The sequence below is a fragment of the Psammomys obesus genome, unplaced genomic scaffold (assembly GCF_907164565.1).
Source record: "Psammomys obesus unplaced genomic scaffold, mPsaObe1.curated_primary_1811, whole genome shotgun sequence".
Classification (NCBI taxonomy): Eukaryota; Metazoa; Chordata; class Mammalia; order Rodentia; family Muridae; genus Psammomys; species Psammomys obesus.
The window spans coordinates 1,106,165-1,127,473 of NW_026587216.1; the positions used below are offsets into that span (position 1 = coordinate 1,106,165).

The 21,309-nt window shown below is 42.9% G+C and overlaps 1 protein-coding gene across 4 annotated transcripts in view; it reads left to right on the forward strand.

Annotated features, from left to right (window-relative positions):
* The window catches only part of Pde4d (phosphodiesterase 4D), a 678,798-nt gene that overhangs the window by 640,409 nt on the left and 17,080 nt on the right, over nucleotides 1–21,309 (forward strand). For 3 of the 4 annotated variants that reach the window (XM_055603448.1, XM_055603449.1, XM_055603451.1), the window contains one exon: nucleotides 20,763–20,856. In XM_055603448.1, the coding sequence (XP_055459423.1) occupies nucleotides 20,763–20,856 (94 nt within the window). Of the gene's footprint in view, nucleotides 1–14,161; nucleotides 14,216–20,762; nucleotides 20,857–21,309 lie in introns of those variants that run through there. The other variant, XM_055603450.1, reaches the window with a different exon arrangement.

Consider the following 21,309-nt stretch of genomic DNA (forward strand, 5'->3'; position numbering starts at 1 on the left):
ACAGAGTCCTGGGCAGGAGCACTCCAAGGCACCTGTGTGGGTGCTCGACCCATAAGAAGAGAGGGCTTAATTCCCCATCCGGGAAATACGGGCACAGCACAGTGGTTCTCTTCCCCGTAGTGCAGCCTGAATCCGGCGGGTGGGGGCTTAACTCTGCAGTGAGCGTCCCGACCAGCACTGCCTTAGCCAGGCTGTCAAGGTCAACATTAGCAGATGCATGCTGTATCGACCATATATCCTTGATATAATCTGATTTAAAAACAAACAAACAAACAAAAAACAACCAACAACAACCCGGCTCTTTGCATCTGTGGTCCTCATACAAAGAACCATAGCCTCTATCTAATTACAGGAATAAGATAGCAGACAAAGGGCAGTCGGTGACATTCTACAAAATGCCAGGTCAGAGCTGCTCAGAACTGGTTAAGGTTATCACAAACAAGGAAAATTAGGAAACTCCCAAGCAAGGGGAGCCATGTCACCATGTGACATGGTGTCCTAGGTGGGTTCCTGGGACGGAAAGGGGGGACATCCTAAAAGCTAAGGAAACCCCAGTCATGACTGTGTTAAGACAACTGCAGGGACTGTAATTGTGATGACGTATAGTGCCTGTAATAGGAGAAGGTGAGTGTGGGGTATATGGGAATTCTGTCCAGTCTTTGTACGTTTTCTGTCAGTAAGCTTGTTCTGAAACAAAATGGTTAGAAACCTCTCACCAGCCTCTTAGGCATATCTGAAATGCTGCCTCTTCTGTGAAACCTGTGTCACCCCATTTCCTCCCAGACCTCCCTCCTCAGCCTCTGGCTCCCCTAATTTGGATATAAGGTCCTTCCTTGACTTTGCAGAGGTTTTTGTGTGTGATTTTCCTAACTCTTAGCGTAGTTTGTCATTTCATTTTGGTGATGAGGCATCTTGGAGTTCATTTATCCAACACTCAGTGGCACTGTGCCCTTGTGTAGGAGGATCACATGAAGGGCTACTTAGCATGTGACATGTTTACAGCAAATGTTTCTCACTTTAGATTGGAGACTCGAGCGTGGCAATTCTTGCCTTTACGAACACATTTTTCTTTCATGATTAGAACCCCAAGGTCTTTCAGTAATACTGGGAGACACTGGCTTCTCAGAAAAGCCAGTCATATAACGTAAGTTACTATAACATTACACAACTTAAAATTCCAAGTTAGTCCTAACAAAATTGTAATTGCGCACAGGCAAAACCATGAGGTCCTGCAAGCAGCTTCCTTTGGTTTTCTTCTATGGCTGTTCTATCAGTAGCTTTCTCGTTATTGGGTTTTTCCACCCAAAAAGGATGCATCTGAATGTTTTCCCCTGCCAGCCTGTGAAAACATGATGTGTGTTTTGGACCTTGCCGGTTGGGCGGGATTCTGGGAAGTTAGTTCCCGTCCAAGTCTCTGGCCTGCTGCATGGTGATCCCCGTAGCCGCATCCCCTAGCTCTTACTGCAGGCAACAGCGTGCTGTGTGTGTGGAGGCACCCTAAGAGGAAGCGCTTCAGCCTGTCAGCAACAGGTCCGGAGTATAGAAAGCACAGTTGGGACTGGGGTATGTCCACAGCAACCAGGCAAAAGATGCAGCTGCCATATTGGAATACATTTAGGCCAATGGATGTACACCATGCAACCATAAATGAACCATATAACCGTAGTAGGCTTTGTGGCAAAATTTAACAACAAAATTGGTTTCCAATTTGGACAGGGTTAGTTTACCTGGGAGCTATCATTGGAGCCAGAGCTCAGTTTTTCCATGTGTTGTTAGTGGTTAAAGGGCACAGAGAGGAACAGTCAAAAAGCCCATGAGCTCCCATAGTTACAGCTCTGCCCTCTCAGTGCTGAGTCGGATCCAGTAGGGAAGTGACTTCCTGCCCTTTAGTCTTCCTGTCACACATTTTAATACTGTCTTTTTGTTACATCCAACTTCCACCACAGCTAGCTAGAAAACTCCAGCATTGTGCCTTGCCACTTAACAGGAACCGCTTGTGTGTGTGCGTGTGTGTGTGCTTTCTCATCCCTCAAGCTGGACTTTCTAGTGCGGCCCTGGAAGCAAAGCACTGTCCATCAGAACACCTTCCACCGTAATTCACAGACGGATAGAGGGACAGGAGGAAACATGCTCTCAGGCTGTGTTGTCAAAGTATACGCAAACATTTAATTAACCATTTAAATTATTCATCTGTTTAGTGAGTACTAGACCCCAAAATAGCAAGAGCAATGTCAGCAAGATCTAATTCCCAGAAGGGAATCCTCTGGTTACTAGAAGATTGTAGATGTCTAGGTTCTAGTACATCTTGTTCTGCCTGCCTTCTTTTCCAAGTCATGTCAGATGGGAACGAAACTACCTCAGCCTCAACCTCACAGGAGGACTGTGGTGTGAGGCAGCCTGTGAGGACAGAAGGTTATCTTGAAGGCCGCTTTTTTGACAAGACCCCGATCTTTACAGGAGGGCATTGGATATACCATGTAACTAACACTTGAATTGCAAGTTGGTCAAGAGTTTTTATAGATGGAGTAGGGTGAAGCCTTACTAATAGTGGGATTGTGGCAGCACACAGAATATAAATCAGGAAAGGTATAAGCAGGCTTAGAATTTTAAAATTAGCCCAGTATTAAAAGTTGGCTTAGAGCTGTTTTTGTTTGTTTTTGTTGTTGTTTTGTTTTTCTAGTAGGGACAAAGTGAAATAAGGATATGAATTCATGGATGGGCTAATAGATGAAAACTGAAGAAAAGTACAGTAGAGAACTTAGCTATAGTGTGAATGAGGAAGCAGCAGTGGGGAGAAGCTGAGCTGAACTGGGGTCTCAAGACTTTCTTTGGCTGGATCAGTTGCTGTCCCTGCCCTCTCTCCAGCTTCAGGGCTCCTATGGTGAAAGGTGGTTGTCCTGAGCGATTGGGACAGCCTGGAAGGAAAAAAAAAAAGAAATCCCAGACAGGTCAGCCAAAGGGTGCAAACGTCAGAGGGAGGACAGTCAGCTGTGGATGCGGGAGGAGGGGCAGGGCTGACTGGAGGGTGAGATTTATGGCCGTGGTGTATTTCGTGAGGCTCAGTCTCTTTAGCACTCCAAACTGGTGTCACCTCCTTCACCTGTGACCTCCTTGAGTCATGTCCCAGTAGCAGCATGGGTAGATTGCTCAACCCAGCTGCTGGGCCATCCCCTGATGAGCCTGTTGCTGGGGAGTGAAGGACGGAAGTTGAGGAGGCGAGGGCATAGCAGCGAGCAAGCTGCTGCTAAAGGGTGGAAGAAACTCTGTGAAAATAAGTATGGGTGGGTCCTGGGAATTGGTCCTAAGCTGCTATTAGATGCTAGCAGAGCACAGTGGAGCAGAGGAGCAGGTGACAGAGAACCCTTTTCTCCATTCTGATCTCTTCAACATTCTGATGAGCTTTCCAATTCCATGACTGGATAAAGATGTACTCCATGATAGAGATGTACCTTGGATAATTAAATTATTTCCATTTTTCTAGGCTCGTTTTCTATGTCAGTCAGAACTAATGTAACCCACCTTTCAGGACTCTTGTTTAAAAAAGAAGAAGAAGAGGAAGAAGCAAAATTTATGTAAAGTGTGTAGTGTGCTCCCTGTGCGGGGAGGCACCATAGACTATCTTTAGTAGGGATAGGACTGCAACTATTTTTAAACTTAAAAGGTTAACTTTATATGCTGCTGTATAGGTAACCCATTGCAACTGGAGCTTGGGTCAACAGGCTTGGGGGAAGCTTACAGGGTGCCTTTGAAATCCTGATACCCAGTCATGGTGATTTATGGGGCCTCACTCACCCGCATATGCGATGCTCCCTGAGTTTGTTTACTTCAGTTTGCCTTCGGTAACCTAGCACCCTGTGATAGCATATTTTTATTTAAACTGGCCAGTTCACTCTGGTCGCTGGAGAGAACTTGTATGAAGGCAGCCACAAGGAAAGCAAGCCCATGGAGCTTTTCCTCTGTTGTCCCAGAGCTAGCTCACCTTTCCTCGGGCTTTGGTTTCTCCATGACCCTGTATGACTTCCAAGGCTCTTTGATTCTGTAAAGTATTGAGATCAAGCAAGATGCCAGGTATCTCCTCTCGGTACAAGTAGAAACAAGGACTAAAACTCGACCCTTTAATCTTTGCAGATTAGAGATGACAATCCAGCTGAGAAGCAGGAGTGGAAGAGATGACCTTGAATCTGTTGCCAGCTCAGTGCTGAGCTTTGAGTCATGAGTCTGACACTAGCCGTGGCCAGCAAGGAGAAATTCCCTAGTGGTGCAGTTGTTACAGAGGTTGAAAATGAGTCACCACTCAGGTGAATGATCCACTTTCCACTTGCTGTCAGCCGCTTTGCAGGGAGATCACACTTGGCCCTTCTTGTTCAAAGTCTGCTCTTTTTTTATTTTTTAATTCCAAAAATTGTTATCCTTAGAGATGAAAGAGATTTGCAAAATCATTGGTTTACTTAATTCATTTCACTGAGGCACAAGAGTTAAGATGGCCCAGGACAAACCAGCCATCCAAGGCTTTTTATCTTCTTTAAGTGAATTCAGACTTTCTGATGCTAGATATGACTTAGATTTTGGTCTTTATCAACATCACTTTCGAATAACGTTTGCATTGTGTGTGTCTTCATTATTTGGGATGATCTGTCACTACCCTCTACATCAACATACCATTTTTGTGGGAAGAAATTACTAATAGGGGTGGTTTAGGTTTTACACCTTGTGACTGCTAATATTGATGCAGAGTTTTTAGTTTCTCAGTGAGGGATGGTTTTAGATTTGTTCTTAGGGAACCATCTGATTGCTTTAAGGCTCTGTGGAAAACGAGACTTTTGTGTGTGCATGCAAACACGGAACGAAGGAACATGCGGACACGGCCATGGAAAATATGGCTAGCTCTGTGAGCAAGCCATTGTGTGTTAGTGACCAATAATATAACCTAATCTCCTCGTAGAGAAGTTCAGAGAGCATCCATGCTACTCAGAAAAGCAGAATTAGTACCAATCCCAGAATTAGTACCACTGAAGCTTACCTTGAGCATCTAGGGATCATGCAGGTGCCAGTGAGGGAAAAGGTATATTCATTGGTCAGACAGTGCAGGGGCGAGAGTGCGGCACACTTGTGGGATTGGCTGTGTTGGGTGTGTGTGGAGGTGCGAGGATAATGGTTCTTCTGGAAGTAAAAGACTAATTGGAAGAGAAAATCTAGTTATAGGACCAGAGGCAGGTATCATACCTATAGACTCGGCTGTGCTCTGGGTTGCCCTAGTTGCTAATCTAAGCCACTTATAACCACCGAGAACTCCAAGGAACCCTCACATTTGATGATAAGGAAAACGGCAGCGGTGATTTTCAGAAAGGAGTCAGGGTGCAGGATGGGTCATCTTGGACGGAAAGACCAAAAAAACAAGGAGAACCAGAGAAGTAGGTAGTATGGCGAGAAGGGCTTGGAACAGGTTGGAAATGACATGAAAGGAATGGGTGAAGGCAGCAGGACACAGAAGACAAGGCAGAGGAGTCTGCAGCCAGAGGTGCAATTCTGAACCCAGACAACGAAATGGTGATGACTAAACATTAGGAGGAAAAGCCAGTAGCGGGTGGGAGACGTTTGTAGATGTGAAATTGAGGTGAGGTTATAAGGTTCACATAGAAGTATCCTGCCCACCTTTAATAGTCAGGACAGTCAGGACTAAAGTTAAGAAAACAAATGGCAGGAATGTAAAGATGGCTCAGGGGTTAAGAGCACTTCCTTCTCTTCCAGAGGACCCAGCAGCCATGTCAGGTGGCTCACAACCACCTGTAACTCCAGCTTCAAGGGCTCCGAGGATTAGCCTCCCTTACATGCACGTGCGAGCACACATGCATGAGTGCACACAAACACAACACACACACACACACACACACACACACACACATACACACACTACAAATAAATACAATAAAAAATAAGACAAAAAGGAAGCCCTGACTCACTATTGATGGACCTGCAAACTGACAAGCACTGTAGAAATGGAGGTTCCTCACAAGGCTAGAAACAGATCTGTCAATTGACCCATACCACTCCTGGACATTATATCCAGGAGTCTGAGTCCCGCTGCAGAGATACTTGCTCATCCGTGTTGAGTGCAGTCCTCAGCAATGGTGAGGGGGTAAAATCAGCCTGCGTTCCCATCGGCTGGTGAGTGGATGGTGAGATGAAATGCAGTCGGTGCACGTACACAATCTTAATTTTACGATGCTTCCCTGTGAGTTTTAGAAGACAGTGTTGTGAATGATCGCAACTTGTAATCCTGGAGGCCATCTGCTTGCTTTATTTCCTCAGTGCCCCCAAAATAGAAGTTTCTGTGTTGTAATTCACATATGTGCTACCCTAGATGTGATGGGAAAATGAGAGCCAAAGCTATTACTGCTCGTGTTCGGCCATTGATCGCTGTTCGTAATGCTTGCAGTGTTTTTACATAAATGGATAGGGGTCAGTACTCCCTTCTCTTGCAGCAACTATAATGCATTCCTGATCTCTCTCTCTCTCTCTCTTTCTCTCTCTCTCTCTCTCTCATTTTAAGGGACACAGAAAGAGCTCCATTTAGTGAACTATACGAATACACATTTAGCCAGGTGTAATGAACTCCCACAGCAGCAGGAGATGTCCAGGAGAGTCAGTCTCCCACTTAGGAAGTCTCATACCGTTGCTGTCTGGGCATTTGCATTTTTCAGCTCAGAGCATTCTGAGAAATGATCCCAGCACCTTGGAGATCTCCAAATGCCTCCTCAGTCACTATTGATAATTTCGGTATTTGCGGAGAAACCAGTGACTGTTCAACACTGTCTGGTGGACATCCCTGCAGCGAGCTGAATGCCATTCTTACCCTGATGGTTTTCCGCGTGGTGGAGGCGGTTCTGCTGATAATAAAGCATTGAGCTCTGGCACCCGCCTCGTGTATTATGCTGTATAGGTGATCACCTGTATTAGCTCTTGTTTTTTTTCCCTCACACTACAGACCCCTTAAATAACACACTGCACACATCATGTGAAGGCATCTGTGTTCCATACCACTGTATGCCTCACAGTTCTCAGTCAGGGTGGCAAACTTGGAAAAATCTCATCATTAAACTGTGTTTTCTTTTGTTGTTGAGCGGCCCCCCCCAGCCCCAGCCGTGCTATTTTATTTTATTTTATTTTATTTTATTTTATTTTATTTTATTTTATTTTATTTTATTTTATTTTATTTTATTTTATTTGAGATAGTGTCTTTCTCTGTAACCAAGGCTGACTTTATAAGCCCAGGCTGGCCTCAGTGTCACAATTCCCCAGCATACGTATATTGAATGCTGGAATTACAGGCTTGTGTCACCCCCCCATGGCTACACTGCTTTTAATTTCATTATTGCTTTCACTTAAGTCTTCATTCTTGAAATATTTAAACAGCACATGTCTTGATGAAGAGATTGCCCTTTGTGGATGCTAGATTCTCGTTTTGATTATTTTTGTGTGACCTTGAGTGAGGAGTTACCCCAGGCTTTCACAGTCCTAATCAGCCTTGAGGTGGGATTTTAAACCAATAAATTATCTTCTCATGCCCTCTCTACTGGACTACTCTAAAAACATCATGAAAAGTTTTGAAGGAAGTGATTATACTCTAATGTGGTGCCCTCGGAGTATTTGAAAGTGGCTGCCTGTTCAGAAGTGAATTCTCTGGCAGCCTTCCTAGTCCAGAGCTCCAGAAGGATTTGGGGGCAGAAGAAGGGGAAGGGATCAAAGATCCTTGATTGCTTAAAAAGCACATGGAATCTCCGTATCCTTAAATATTGCTGCACTTGACTAGGGATTCATGTTTCTCTTATGCTCCTACAAACCCTCCCACCATGATCCTCTCCGTCTTAGTGCTGACAGCATTCAAACAGGCACTGAGGTCTTTTCTTTAGTCCCAGTGTTCACCTCATGAATTCATGGCTGCTCTCTCTCTCAGGATCTTCTTTTCTTCCACCTGTTTGAACAGCTTATAAATGTAAACCACGCTGTGTTTAACATGTAAATGATACCGTATCTCCTCTGAGCCTTCCAGCGATACCTTTGTGATCTCTCACATTGTGACCTCTCACAATCTCATTCTGCATAACCCTGCCTCAAATTGTCTTTACTTTTTAAAATTTGACGCCGTATTTGATTGATACATAAATTCAAAAATTGTCCATATCAATAGGACACATCCATCATGTGATGTATCAAAACATTCATACATTATGAAACCCTTAAGTCAGGCAAAATATACCGGTTTGGCACTCCCTCATAGTGAAAACGTATCTTTTCTTCTAGGTTTCTGAAATGTACGGATTGTTCTGTAGGGCACACTAGAACTACTCCTGCTCCCATCTGACCACACCGCAGGGCATGCATCAGCCAGCCTTCCCCATCCCTCCTTCCTCCCCTCTTTCCCCAGCCTTTGTGTCATCCCTGCCTTCCTCTTCTCGGTTGGTTGAACCGTCTTGCACACGCCTCCTGACCAGCACTGTAATTGGCCTTTTCTAGGTAGTAGGGTCCCTTCTCAGCTCTCAACGTAACCTGTAACCTGTGGGAGTTGTTGTTGTTGTTGTTGTTTTTAACTTTAATTCATGCCCTCTTGTCATTTATTCATTAATTTATTTGGTCTGGTGCTTTATTGTTTCTCTAGATAGCTGTTTAACAGTTATCCGTGGAGAAAATGAGTGAATGACCATTTAAAAAAAAATGTGTCTGGTGCAGGATTTCTGTTACTCTTACAGGAATTCCCTGTGTAACTTCAGTGCTGTGGTTGGTTTCTGCTTGTTGGTAATAACAAGAGTTCAGTAGGAAGGTCAGTCTGGGAAATGTTGTGTCAAATAAAAGATAAGTGAATGAAGTTACATAATACAGTTCTTATACAGTTACATCTTTGGACTCTGTTAATGTCTATAATCTTCATAAAGGCTAGCATCGTGTCTAACGAGACAGTTTTGTAGTGGAAAACCATCCGACAGTGTTTTACTAATTGGTGTTCTTTACATTTTATTCTGGGTAATTCTACCTTAGGCCAAAACCCATCTTAATAGAGGGGAAAGGGCTGAATGCTAAAGAGGGGAGGCAGATTTTCACTGACTATGAAGAGAACAGGCCAATGAATAGGGACAAAACCTATGAAAAGTGCCAGGGTTCAGAAAATATGCAGTTTTTTAGAACGGTTGGTTTTGTTCACCAAGTTCCACCCACCCTGTTGGAATTTCTCCTAGTAGGTCTAGAACTTGGACTGGAGTGGGCTCACAGTAAACATTTTTTTTTTTTTGGCTTTTCAATGATAAGTACATAAAAGCAGTCTGGGATTACCGTCATTGTGAGTTGATTTTGTTAATTAGTTGGAATAATTTGTTTGTTTCGATGCTATCTGTAGCATTTCCTTTGAATAAAATTATGCCATCTGCTAACAGTGACAGCTTGACCTCTGCCATTCAGAGTTAGAAGCAAGAAGGTCCCACTTACATGAGGTTTGTTCATTTGCATTGATTATTCTTCAGTGAAACCAAAGTCATGTTAGGGGTAGATGTGATGACAGTGATTTCAATAAAGAAGCTGACTAGATAGCCATGAACACACGACTATGAATCCAAGCTGTATCAATGAGTACACACTACCGTATGTATTAGTTACTTCTCTTGCTCTGCCAAAACCTTGAGACCAAGGCAACTTATAGACCAAGGCAACTTATAGAAGGCTCATATCTTGAACCATGAGCAGGAAGCAGAGAGAGAGAGAGAGAGACTGGGGAGTGTGTGCAGCTTTTAAACTTCAAGCCTGTCCCCAGTGACATACTTCCCCTGGCAAGACCACACCTCCTAAACATGCCCAAACAGCGCCATCTATGAGGACCAAGTGTTCAGACATCTGAGCCCATGGGGGACATTCTCAATTCAAACCACCACATATGCTAATGTGGAGCCAATTAATCCCCTTAGCAAAGAAATAGAAATATAGCCATCGACTCAGGTTTGTGTTAGTTCAGTTCCAGGAACTGCTCAACAAAAATTAAGTGTTTCAGGTGTTACCTGTTTTAAATAAAATCCTTTTGGTGAAAAGTTCCATGCTGTGTTACGAAATCCTGGATGATTCTGATGAAGACTTAGTTTTTAAAAATCAACAGGGCGTTCCTCCTCTCAGTCTCAAACCTTCATGACACACTCAAGGGAAGATTACATTTCTGAAATAGTATGTTTGATCTCTCTGGGCCTCTGTGATGTCAGGTTTTGGTTTATCCTTTTCCCTATCCAAAACCCACCATTTTCAGAGCCTGTGAGGCCAGTCTGGACCTCATATCTGGTTAAGTCAAATTCATGTGATTTATCACTAGAGGGCGCCAAATACAAATAGATACAGTGGACTTACTCCTGGTCAGGCTCTTCACATTTTTCAAGACAGCTTTTATGTGAAAGTAAATCTTAAATTATATAAGTGATTTACAATATTTAAAGGATTGGTTATAAATCAATCCTAGATTATTGTTGACTCCCTCTAAAACTGTCTCAAGATACTTGGAAACAGAGTCCTAGTTTGTGGCAGCCATTGAATTTAATGTCTGAATTTCAGTTTTGCCACAGCGTTCTGTCCGGAGAGTTTAGTGGTCAGATTTTTGCCTGTTAACATAATCTAAGCAATACAGTGTATGTAAGCACCTACTTTCTATTGACTTTATCTTGTCTACTAAGAACTTTCATCTTTCATCTTAAGTAGAAAGGTAAAAAAGGAACGTAGATCGATTATAGGATTAGATACCTGTCAATCTCCGTGAGAGCTACGCCATAAAATACTATTGCTAGGAAAACCTCCCACTCATTCCCAAGTGCTTGAACATCTGAAACACTAAAATGTGTGCGTATTCTTCTGTGATCTCTGTGTCTTCCCTCGTGCCCTCTCCTCTTCCATAAAGTCCACGTGGGCCTTCCCAGACTCTGCTTCATGTCGGCGCTGTGTCACAGTCAGGCAGGGAGGCGGAAGCTGTAAGGTTTCCCATGACCTGCCCTCAGCACTCAGGCACTGCCACATTGTCACGCCGGCTGGCTCACACTCACTGTAGAATGTTACAGCCAGGTTATCTGCCACCGCGGGCCCCCTACAAGCTAGGACAGTGTGCTAAAGCAAGGCTTCTTGTAACCCCTTTGTCTGGGACACATTCATGTGCCCCTAAGTATATGGCTATATAAAACAAACACGTCGCTCAAACACTTACTGGTAATAGATCGCAGAGAGCTGCGTTTTAAAATAGTTCTTGGTGCACTTACTGAAGACTAGAGTAAGTTTGCATGCTGATGAGGTGTGGATTTGATCATAGGATGTGCAGTAGCTTCCGTGTTGTTCAGAGCAGATCGGCATTTTGCTTTTGTAATCGTCAGTACCAGCAACACCACCTCCTGGCATAAATACAGAGTAAAAAAAAAAAAATGGCAAAAATGTGATTAGAGCCAATTCAGAAACGTACATTGTATTTTAATCTTATCAACATAAAATTTGTTGAAAGATTTAAAAAAAAAAATGAAACCACCCAAGTCAGCGACTGAAATAGCAGTTTCTAAGTCAAACGCGCTAGCAATACAATCCAAAGATGTGCTAACTTGATGCTTAACCCGCCAAAGAAGGATAGGAAAATATTGAGTGCCTTTTCTGTAATTAAGTCAGCTGTGCGTAGAGGGGAAGCACATAACGCAGTAGGACCTAACTGGAGCCAGAATGTTCCCAGCGTTGCAGAATCTCATGGACAGGGCAGTGTGTGTGTGCGTGCTGTGTGCTGCTAGAGCTGAAGACTTGGATGAAGGCACCGAGAGTGGAAATGGGAAGGAACAGCCTGGGTGAGACGGCGTGTTAGAGAAGACAGGACTTGCTCGCCGCGTTGTGCGAAGGAGGGAGCACTGTGGTAGAAGGGAACATCCCAGGGTTACTCAAGGATTCGGTTGGATGATTTATACTAAACACCTGATAGCGTGTGACTCACACGAGACACCTACTGAATGGACAGAAAGAGTCACAGAAACATGGGCCCAGTGACTGCAGCTGGAGTAGTTATACGAACTACTTTAAATAGAAAAATGGTTCACGGTTTTGAAAAAGGTCCAGGAGACTGGCTGGGCATTTGAAATGGGAGAGTATTGTGAATTTGGAAACATGGTACTAAAGTTCAGGTGAGACGCAGCCACGGACAAGTGTAGGCCTGAAAGAGAGTCTGGAGATCTGGAGGGGAAGCTTTAATAGGAGGCAAAGGCATGACAGGAGAGACACGGAGAAGGCCAGAGAAGTGGAGGGGCTGGAAAACTGATGGAGTAAGGCAAGGTATGTCAAAGGTAAGAAAAATGGAGGGCAGAAGCGGCTGAAGGGTGTTCTGGTGCTTTATTCTGATGGAGTATTGGAGTTGAGAATGTAGAAGAACTTAGGAAATGAACCCAAAGGCGTGAAGAGTGCTTGAGCACCCCAACAGCAAGGACCCAATAGAAACATCTGAGGCAGAGAAGCCCTTTCTCACCTTTGCTCACGGGCCACATTTTAGGACCCCTGTCTTAAAACATGGATAGTACAGAACCCTAGACAAGGCTCTAACAATTTGTAAATAAGGCACAGTAAAAAAAAAAGATTAAAAAAATACTAGAACATTAGCAATAGTCTCCTATCAGTGTTATTAAACACTTGTGAATTCTTACTTCTGGAGCATTCCGTTTAGCATTTTCAGCACACAGTTGGCTGAACGTACCTGGAATTTTGGACAGTGAAAAGGTACTGTTGAAAAAGGTTTTATAGTAGCCACCTCAGGGAGTCCCAGAAGCCCTGAGTGATAGACAGGGACAAGAATAGGAGCCTTATGCAGAAGTTTGTAGTAGAATAAGAGAAATACATTTCTCCCATTTCTGATCCACAAGACCCCTTTAGGATAAAAGTTACATAGAACAATGCTAGGTCAAACAGAGTAAAAAAGATTAGCTCTCCCAAAAGAATGCCAGCCTTTTTAGCTGTACTGATAAAAGGTGTGACCACTCTCCATTTCAATTCTGCATTCCCGAAAGCTATTCAGCCCTTTCTCAACTTCACGTGGAATCCTAAATGCTCCCCTGATCAGAATATGGAAGCTGGAATCAAAACGCATAACTGCATTCTGTATCCCTACAGGGAAATGAACTTACAGATCGCCCCTCCCTCCCCTAGTCAGATTTATATTTTAGTCTTCGTACGTTATAGAAGGTGGCGGTGCTGTACAAATAGAAACAAAGGATTTTTGAAAGCAGCCTTCCCCAATGCAAAGGGATGCGTCCTATTTTGTGATGTCCGGACCTGTGGCATTTTATGATCACTGTGCTTGAGGGGTGTGCTGGGGAGGAAGCGAAGCTGCCTTTCATCGCTAGGGGAAGACACGTGTTTGGGACAGGGGACCGTTTAAATGCGTGGAGGATTGGGAGGTTAACAGAATCCACAGACAGCTCCACAGGGACTGGCAACGCTTATTTAAGAAACAACCACCGATCCTGGAAGTTTTGTGGTCGTTATTCATCCCTGTGAGAGGGAAGCCCCATTCATCTTTTCACAGGCATCCTCAGCGCTGCAGGGAGACCTTTATTAAATGGCGTTCACCATGTAGAGAGGAAAGCCTCTTTCCCCAGAGGCTCACCTCGCTGCCGACCAATCACAAAGCAGCCTGAGCCGCAACCATGCCCCCTGCCCTCCTAGACCAGGGGTGGAATGCGATTGGTGCATAGTTGGTTCTATGGGCGGGGTCCTGTGTCACTCTTCCCGGCTTCCCCCGCAGTTCCTTATTTGGTAGCCTTTGATAGAACTAGTCTTTCTTGCAGCTAAGCATCTTGACATACATTATTCATTAAGCCCTGGAGCTCGGGAGAAAAAGATGCAGACCCTTAGCTCTTTAGCTGGTCCTTCATCAGATGGATTTTCCTTATTCAGAATAGTTGCTGAATTTTGTTCCATTCTGGAGTTTTACAAATGGCATGTATTTAATGGGAAGTCGGCCGGATGGGCTCCTAATACAATGCTTTCTTATCTATACTTAACTACCAAAAATCTTTAAATTCACACACCCTGAATGGCCTTGTGGAGACTGTTAAAAATCAAGGTTTAAAGAGCTACACGTCTTAGAAGTTGCTGGCATATATATATAGACACATAGACACATAATCTATCAAAAATGCCTGAAGCAAACTATTTATTGTCAGTGTCTTGGGGCTACATAAAGGTAAGATTTATTTTGCCATTAAAACTGTCTACTCTGATTGCATAAGTGGTGGGTTTTAGCAAATTATAATGGTGTCTTAGCAATTTTACAAATTCTTCCCTTAGATATGAACTGGAGAGAAGTGTGTGTTTTTGCTGATTGTATAACTGAGTGTCAGGCATAGCTTGCTTATTAAGATAGCTTTTGAATGTGTATTGGTTCTTCTGTCTGTACTGTGTAAGTCTGAATTACGCTATAAGATAGCAAGATGAGGAAATAAATTACTGTACCAACTTCCTTACCAATGAATTCTGATTAGCATGCAGCATTTAAATAGTATCAGTTGATGTATGGCTCTATCAGTGCTACTTTTTTTGACTTTGAGAGGAAAATGGTGTTTTTTCCCCCCACCTTTGTCTTTAAATCTGTAGATGATGTACTTTGACAATTCAAATGCTTTTCATTATTGCTCAAATTTGATTATTTGGGGATAACTGTAGGAAAGTTTATTCATACTGTGGCTTTATTTTGGTCTCAAGGAATGAATTCATTCAAGGAATTGCTAAGGTTGTGTGGATGCCAGGCAGCCTTTTTGCCTGCGCTGTGGTAAAGCTGTCATTGAGCTCTGCCTGCATGATAGGAGCAGGAGGTAGGAAGGAAACCCTGATTCAGTCCCAAAAGAAGCATCGTTTCAGAAAGTAGGGTTCAGTCTTGAATATACGAACCAGTCACAATGCATTTTCAAAGATATCTATTCTGCTGCCTTAAGTACTTTCTGATTGAAGGTTTGGTTTTTCTTTTTCTTTAGGAAGGAAACTTTCATGGTTGCTGTTGAGGTTGATTCAAATCCTAAGGAAGCTAAAAAAAAAAAAATCTTATCTCTGTTTTGGTGTCCATATAGTTAGGATTTCTCGTTTCTCTCTAAATCTCTAGGGTAGTCCAGATTTTTAAAATGGTTTCCATATTTTCATTGCCTGAATTTTGCTAGCCATTTCTTGTTTTTGAATTCTAGTAAAAAAGTAACATAAGAAATCTCACAGCCTCCCCCAGACTCTATCTCTAAGCCATTACAGCTCACTGAGGCATTTTAGAGGACTCTGTGTTATGACTGTGACCCATGTCTACACAGATATAAATATAGACTCTTAGGACTTACCTTTTAGGGGGGAAAAACATGCTGGCTGCTTTGTTCCTGCATTAACATTTGGCCCCTAAAACCTTTAGAGAAAGTCAGATATTGATATTTGGTCCTATGTGTCCTGAAAAATTCATTTTTATAGAGCTAATGCAGTTCTCACTTAAATAGGTCTTAATATTGCTATCTCCCATACCTGCAACATCATCAAATGATTGTTAGAATTTCATGATGGGAACAATAGTCAATGCAGTAGGCATTTAACTAGATCTTAATGTTAGTGTCTTCTACACTTGCAGGGCATCATATTCAAATGATTGTTAGCAGAATTTCATGATGGAAACTGTAGTGGTTTTCTGACTGTTGGCTGCACTGCATCTCTTCACGCACACAGGACCTGTCATGCACCCAGTTGTGGTACACACCTTCAGAGGGTGGAATTTGTAAAGGCTTACTTTGTTTCATTACTTATTTTGCATCTTTAACCCTCTTAAAGGAAGACTGTAAAGCAAAGAACTGGGATTCTGAAATATACAACGCAACATTCTGATCGGCCGCATCTGGACATCACTTTATGATTTAAATGCTGCACACACACACACACACACATACACACATATACTGGTGCTTCATGAGAACAAAGACCTTAAAAGCATCCACTGAGAAATCTTCCTCTTTTTTCCCCTAGTTGTAACCATGATATGTTGTAGTGCTCTAAAATCATTTAGAGCAGAACAGAACCGCTTAAAAATTATTCATCAACATAAAATAGAGGCAGCTTTAAAGCCTAGCTACCTGCTCAATTAAGTGCTGTTTTCATGGGGTTTCTATTTGCCCATCCTAAAGCTATTAGGGAGCGTAATGATGTTGCCAGGAGGAGACATTCTGTCAGTTTTCTAAAGCCATCCTTTCTTCCCTACCCATAATAATCATCTATAAATATGTTAATAAATGTAGTTATTCAAAATGACAGAAATTTACATTGTAATTGAACTGTTAAACGCTTTAGTATATTGTTCTCTAATACCCCAGGTGACCAACTACAAGTTGAGAAGGTGCTTGCGGCCACTTTTGTGTTTATTAGGTTAGCATACCTAGATTGAAATTTTTATTAGCATTAGCAAAACAAAAAAAAAGTAACAATTTTAACAACTATTCAAAAATGCCCTGGTGTTGTGAGTTAGTTGACTCTTTGAAAATGGCCTTTTTGCCCCCTGACTTAGCTCTCCTGGGAAGGAGTTGCTTTAACCATTGTCTCTTGGTTATGTTAAAATGGAGCTTTGCCTTCTTTGGAGCACAGCAAACCTTGGTAGGGAGACAGGTGTGTAAGACACAGGGTTTTTCCCAATCCCCGTTTCTATGTCTTGACTAAGGAGGAGGGAGGAATGTTTGATATGTATGATAACAGCACTATCCAGGGAGCATGCAGTGTGAGCCTGCAAGAAGACCCTTCTCAGTGGTCTTTTTTTAAAAAAAAAAAAAACAGTTATTGCTCTAACTGGCTATTTTGATGAATAACGTGAACAAATGCCCAGAATAATTGTACATCGTATTAATAGCATCCTTCCAGAAAAATCAAATTTGTGGGTCAGGCAACATGAACGTGAATTTTTTCTTGCTGGTGTGCACAGCAACATAATCAGCCCATGTGTGAGGGAGACACCAGGTCTATGGATTTCTGTCTGGTTTTCTCAGTTGTCTTCAGATTGTGAACATCATGGGGCTCAGTGGGTACAAGAGGTGGTGCCAGGCGGCTGGCAGTTCCTGTGCTGTCTACTGAGAGGCTCACACTGGCAGAAAGCAGTGTTTCCCCCCGCCCCCACTTTGTCATGGTCAGGTAGTTCTTAATGGCAACTTCATCGGAGAGCATGGACAGCTTAAGATCTTCATAGGGCACACGTTTAAAATATTTGCAAAACCTTCTTTCCAGTGTGTTTCACCCAATGTGTTCGTTTTCCCATGGGTAAATGACTTATCAAGAGATTGTTTTTACATGTGAGAGATTATGCATAATATTATGGTCTTGAAACAGCTGTGATTTCCCTTATGGGTTCTTGCCCAATTTTTTTTATGCAATTAGATAAAATGGGGACTAGCTGTAGACGTATCTGTAATCAGTTCCATCATTGTGCCTTGATTAAAAATCAGTTATCGGTATAAAAGGCTGGAGGTCAGAGTTGGTTACCACAAAGGGAGGCAGCAAAAATCACTCAAATAACTGAATACACAGTATGTAGCAGGCAAAATGTAAGACAGCTTAAATGGTTAGCTCATTTAATTAACTGTAAATTAATAGTCTATTTAAGAAAGCAGAACTTGCTAAGATGACACAAATTTTTAGCACTGGATAGTGCAAATGCCTTTTGAAATAATCTCAGGAAGCCTCGTTTTACTTTCATAGGTGGTAATATATGCTGCTAAGCAAAAGCAAACAGGACCTGGCATCTTGTAGTATGGGGTGCAGTAAAGGCCTGGAAGAAAATATGGCTAGTTGTCTGTGGTTTGTAGGTGATTATCCCTGAGCAGTGGGGATTTAAATGTTGTTCTAGATTTTTCCTTCTGTCTAGCTTTCTAGATATTTTTTTAACCATACATGTGTTTGTTATGCTTACCAAGAACGTGCATGAATACATGGGTTAGAAAAAAGTGAACTTTATGTACTCGAGTTTGAAAATATGCTCATATCCTCAGACTGACAGGTAGAGTCTCTGTTCACCATGCTGGTTCTTCCTAATATGTGAGAGAAAGCTAATGTGTGTGTCCTGTTTCTCATAGCTGGTTGGCATTGTCTTAACTCTCAGTATTTGTGGTGATGGTTGAAGTCTCGTTTCTGATTTGGATTTTCTAGAGCTGGTTTCGGAAGAGATTTGCCAAAGTATATTGCTCATGGATAGGCCGCCTCTATATAAATGATGTAGAGAAGAAAGATATTTGAAAACTCTAAATGAGCCAGTTAAGGTGTAAGACTTGCGTTTCATACACTTCTAAAAGATGAGTTCACTCCTCCTCTCTGTGCTGACAAGAGAGACCTGATAGCTAAATGTAAAGCTTCAGAGTCTACCAAACATAATAATGTTTTTAACTTACATTTTTGATCATGTGTTTAATACCAGTTACTTTATATACTGGAAAACTGCATTGTTCTGAACATCCTAGTTTGCTTTCTGTTGCTGTGATAAAACCATGGCCAAAAGCACCTTTCAGAGGAAAAGGCCTAGTTTGCTTCACACTTCCAGGTAATGGTCTGTCACTAGGGGAAGTCAGGGTGGGTACCCGGGAACAGGCACTGAAGCAGGGACCATGGAGGGTGCTGTTTATTCTTGCTCTCCATAGCTCACCTGACCAAGGGTGGGACTGTTCTTAGTGACCTGGACCCTCTCATGTCAATCATTAAGAAAATGCTCTACAGACTTGCCTCCATCAGGCAATCTGATGGAGGTGTCCTCTCTTTCTCCCTCTTTCTCTTTCTGCCGCTCTCTCTGTCTGTCTCTTTCTCTCTGCATGATATTACACCTGCATATGTGCTGTGTACCCATGCATTCCTGGTGGCTCTGGAGGCCAACAAAGAAGAGAGTGGTGGATCCCCACTGGAGCTGCAAATGCTGTCAGCCGCTCTGTGGGTGCTGGCAATAGAACCCAGGTCCTCTGGAAGAGCGCCAGGGCTCTTAACCACTGAGTCCTCTCTCCACCCCCGGAGGGATTTTCTAAATTGAGGCCCCCCCTTCCCAAATAACTCTAGCTTGTGTCAAACTGACAAAACAATAACAACAGAAACAAACAAACAAACAAACAAGCAAAACCAGAATGCTGAATTTTGAAAAGTACTGAAGTATATTAGTATGCCTGGTTGGGAGATTTTCAGAGTCCGAGGTAGGGTTTGCATTAAGAAGTGCCATCCATATGGTCTCTTTTTAATTCCCCGATCTCCAAATGAAACACACTTATCTAAAGAGTCAAAGCCAACATCCACAATGAGAGAAAATGTGATGCTTGTTTTCTGAGTCTGTGTTACATCACTTAGAATGATCTCTTCTAATTCTATCCATGTATCTGAACATTCCATACTTTGGTTTCTTTAAGCTGGAGAATATCCCATTCTGTGGGTGTACCACATTTTCACTCTCTATCCACCCACTGATGTATAGCTGTTTCCATTTCTTGGCCATTGTGACTAGAAGAGCAGTGAGCACCAGTGTGCAGGTACCTCTGTAGTAAGACAGAGTCCTCTGGGGAAATGCCCGGGATCGATGTTTTGAATCGTGTGGCAGATCTGAGACTTTTTGAGGACCCCTCCCCAAACTGATCTCCATAGCGGCTAGACGGTACACACCCCCACCAGCAGCGTTCCCCTTTCCCACATCTTCACCAGCATCTGCCCTCACCTTCTTCATTGCCATTCTGACTGGGGAGGTGCAGGAGATCTCAGAGGAGCTCTGATCTGCATTTCCCTGTTGCGGCAGCAGATCTCAGTGCACCTGCTGGAAACAGGCAGCGCCACCTCAGTGAAATAAACGGCGAGGTTGTGAAGCAAGGACCCAAGCATTGACCTGCTTTCGTGCAGTGGGAGATGGATCGGCGAATCCTGTGGTTTCCAAGAACTGATGCCAATTGTACTCCCTGCTTGTATACAGCCTCAGAAAGAAACATTACATAGTGTTTTCAGGGGTTGTGTTTCGGAGGTTGTATTTAGAAGGAAATGTTAGGTAGAATTTACTCAGATGTATTTCCCAAAGCCCCGAAAAAAACACTCAAAATAAATCTATTCAGTTTTTCACTGTGGTTAAAAACAATTATGCTTTTACATTTGACCATTGTTATATATTCATTTTTGATAGTGATCAATCAGTTGCTAAAAGAATAGGATGTTAAACTCGGTGCATCACAGGCAAAAAGGAAGACATGAAAGTAGGGGGAGAGATTTGTTGGGAAGAAGGATGCCAGTGGAGGTATGGGGTGCGAAAACGGCTAAAATTGACTCTATAAATATGCGAAACAGTCAAACAGTCAAAAGCAGAGGAAAATAGACAAGCAGAAATATAGAATGCGGTGTGTAATTGTTCGGTAGCCATCTATTATACTTTGTTACATGGATGACAAAAATACCTTTACTTTAAAAGTTATTTTATCCACCGATCAATGCCATTAAGTGTCATAGTCTCTACTGGCTAACTTTAAATGGCAACATTGAAGATACTTAAAGCCAGGTGAAATTCAAAACTCAGTTTCTCATTCCTACTGACCTCACTTCTCGGGCTGCCTACAGACACGTGCCTATCGGCCGCTGTCACGATGCAGACTGTAGTAACTTCCCAACATTGGAGAAACTCACACTGGATAGTAAACATTCCCTGGGTGCGCTTCACCGTGTCTTGGGGTATGCTGATGCCGTGGCACTCCCAGTGTCCCCTCACTCCGTCCCCTTCTGCCTTTCAGTTTAAGAGGATGCTGAACCGGGAGCTGACGCACCTCTCTGAAATGAGCCGGTCTGGAAACCAGGTGTCGGAGTACATATCGAACACGTTCTTAGGTGAGAACAGCAGTGCTGGCTTGAAAGCTTCGCTTACGGCCTGTTCGATGGCTTATTTTCAGAGGGCAGTTAGAGTTTGAACTTGTTCTGGAACCCAAGTGTACGTTCAAGAAGCTCTCGTAAATCCATAATGGTAACCAAATGGGGCTTCCAGTCTCTGAGCCCCAGAATCAACCGAAGGTGACGTAGTGGCTTTTATTTGTTTATTTTTTATTGACAGTACTAGGTATGGAGCCTACAGCCTAGCACATGCCAGGCAGGGAATGTCCCACTGAGCTACCTCTCTAGCAAGGTATTTCATAATACTGAATCATGAGATATCTACTGAGATGTTTATCCATGCCTGCATTGGACACGTTTTGATTAAATGCCACCACTACTGGGCACGAGGAAATTAGAAGGCTTGACAATCTAGAAAGCACCAAGGCTAGCTGACCGGTCCATGCACAATTC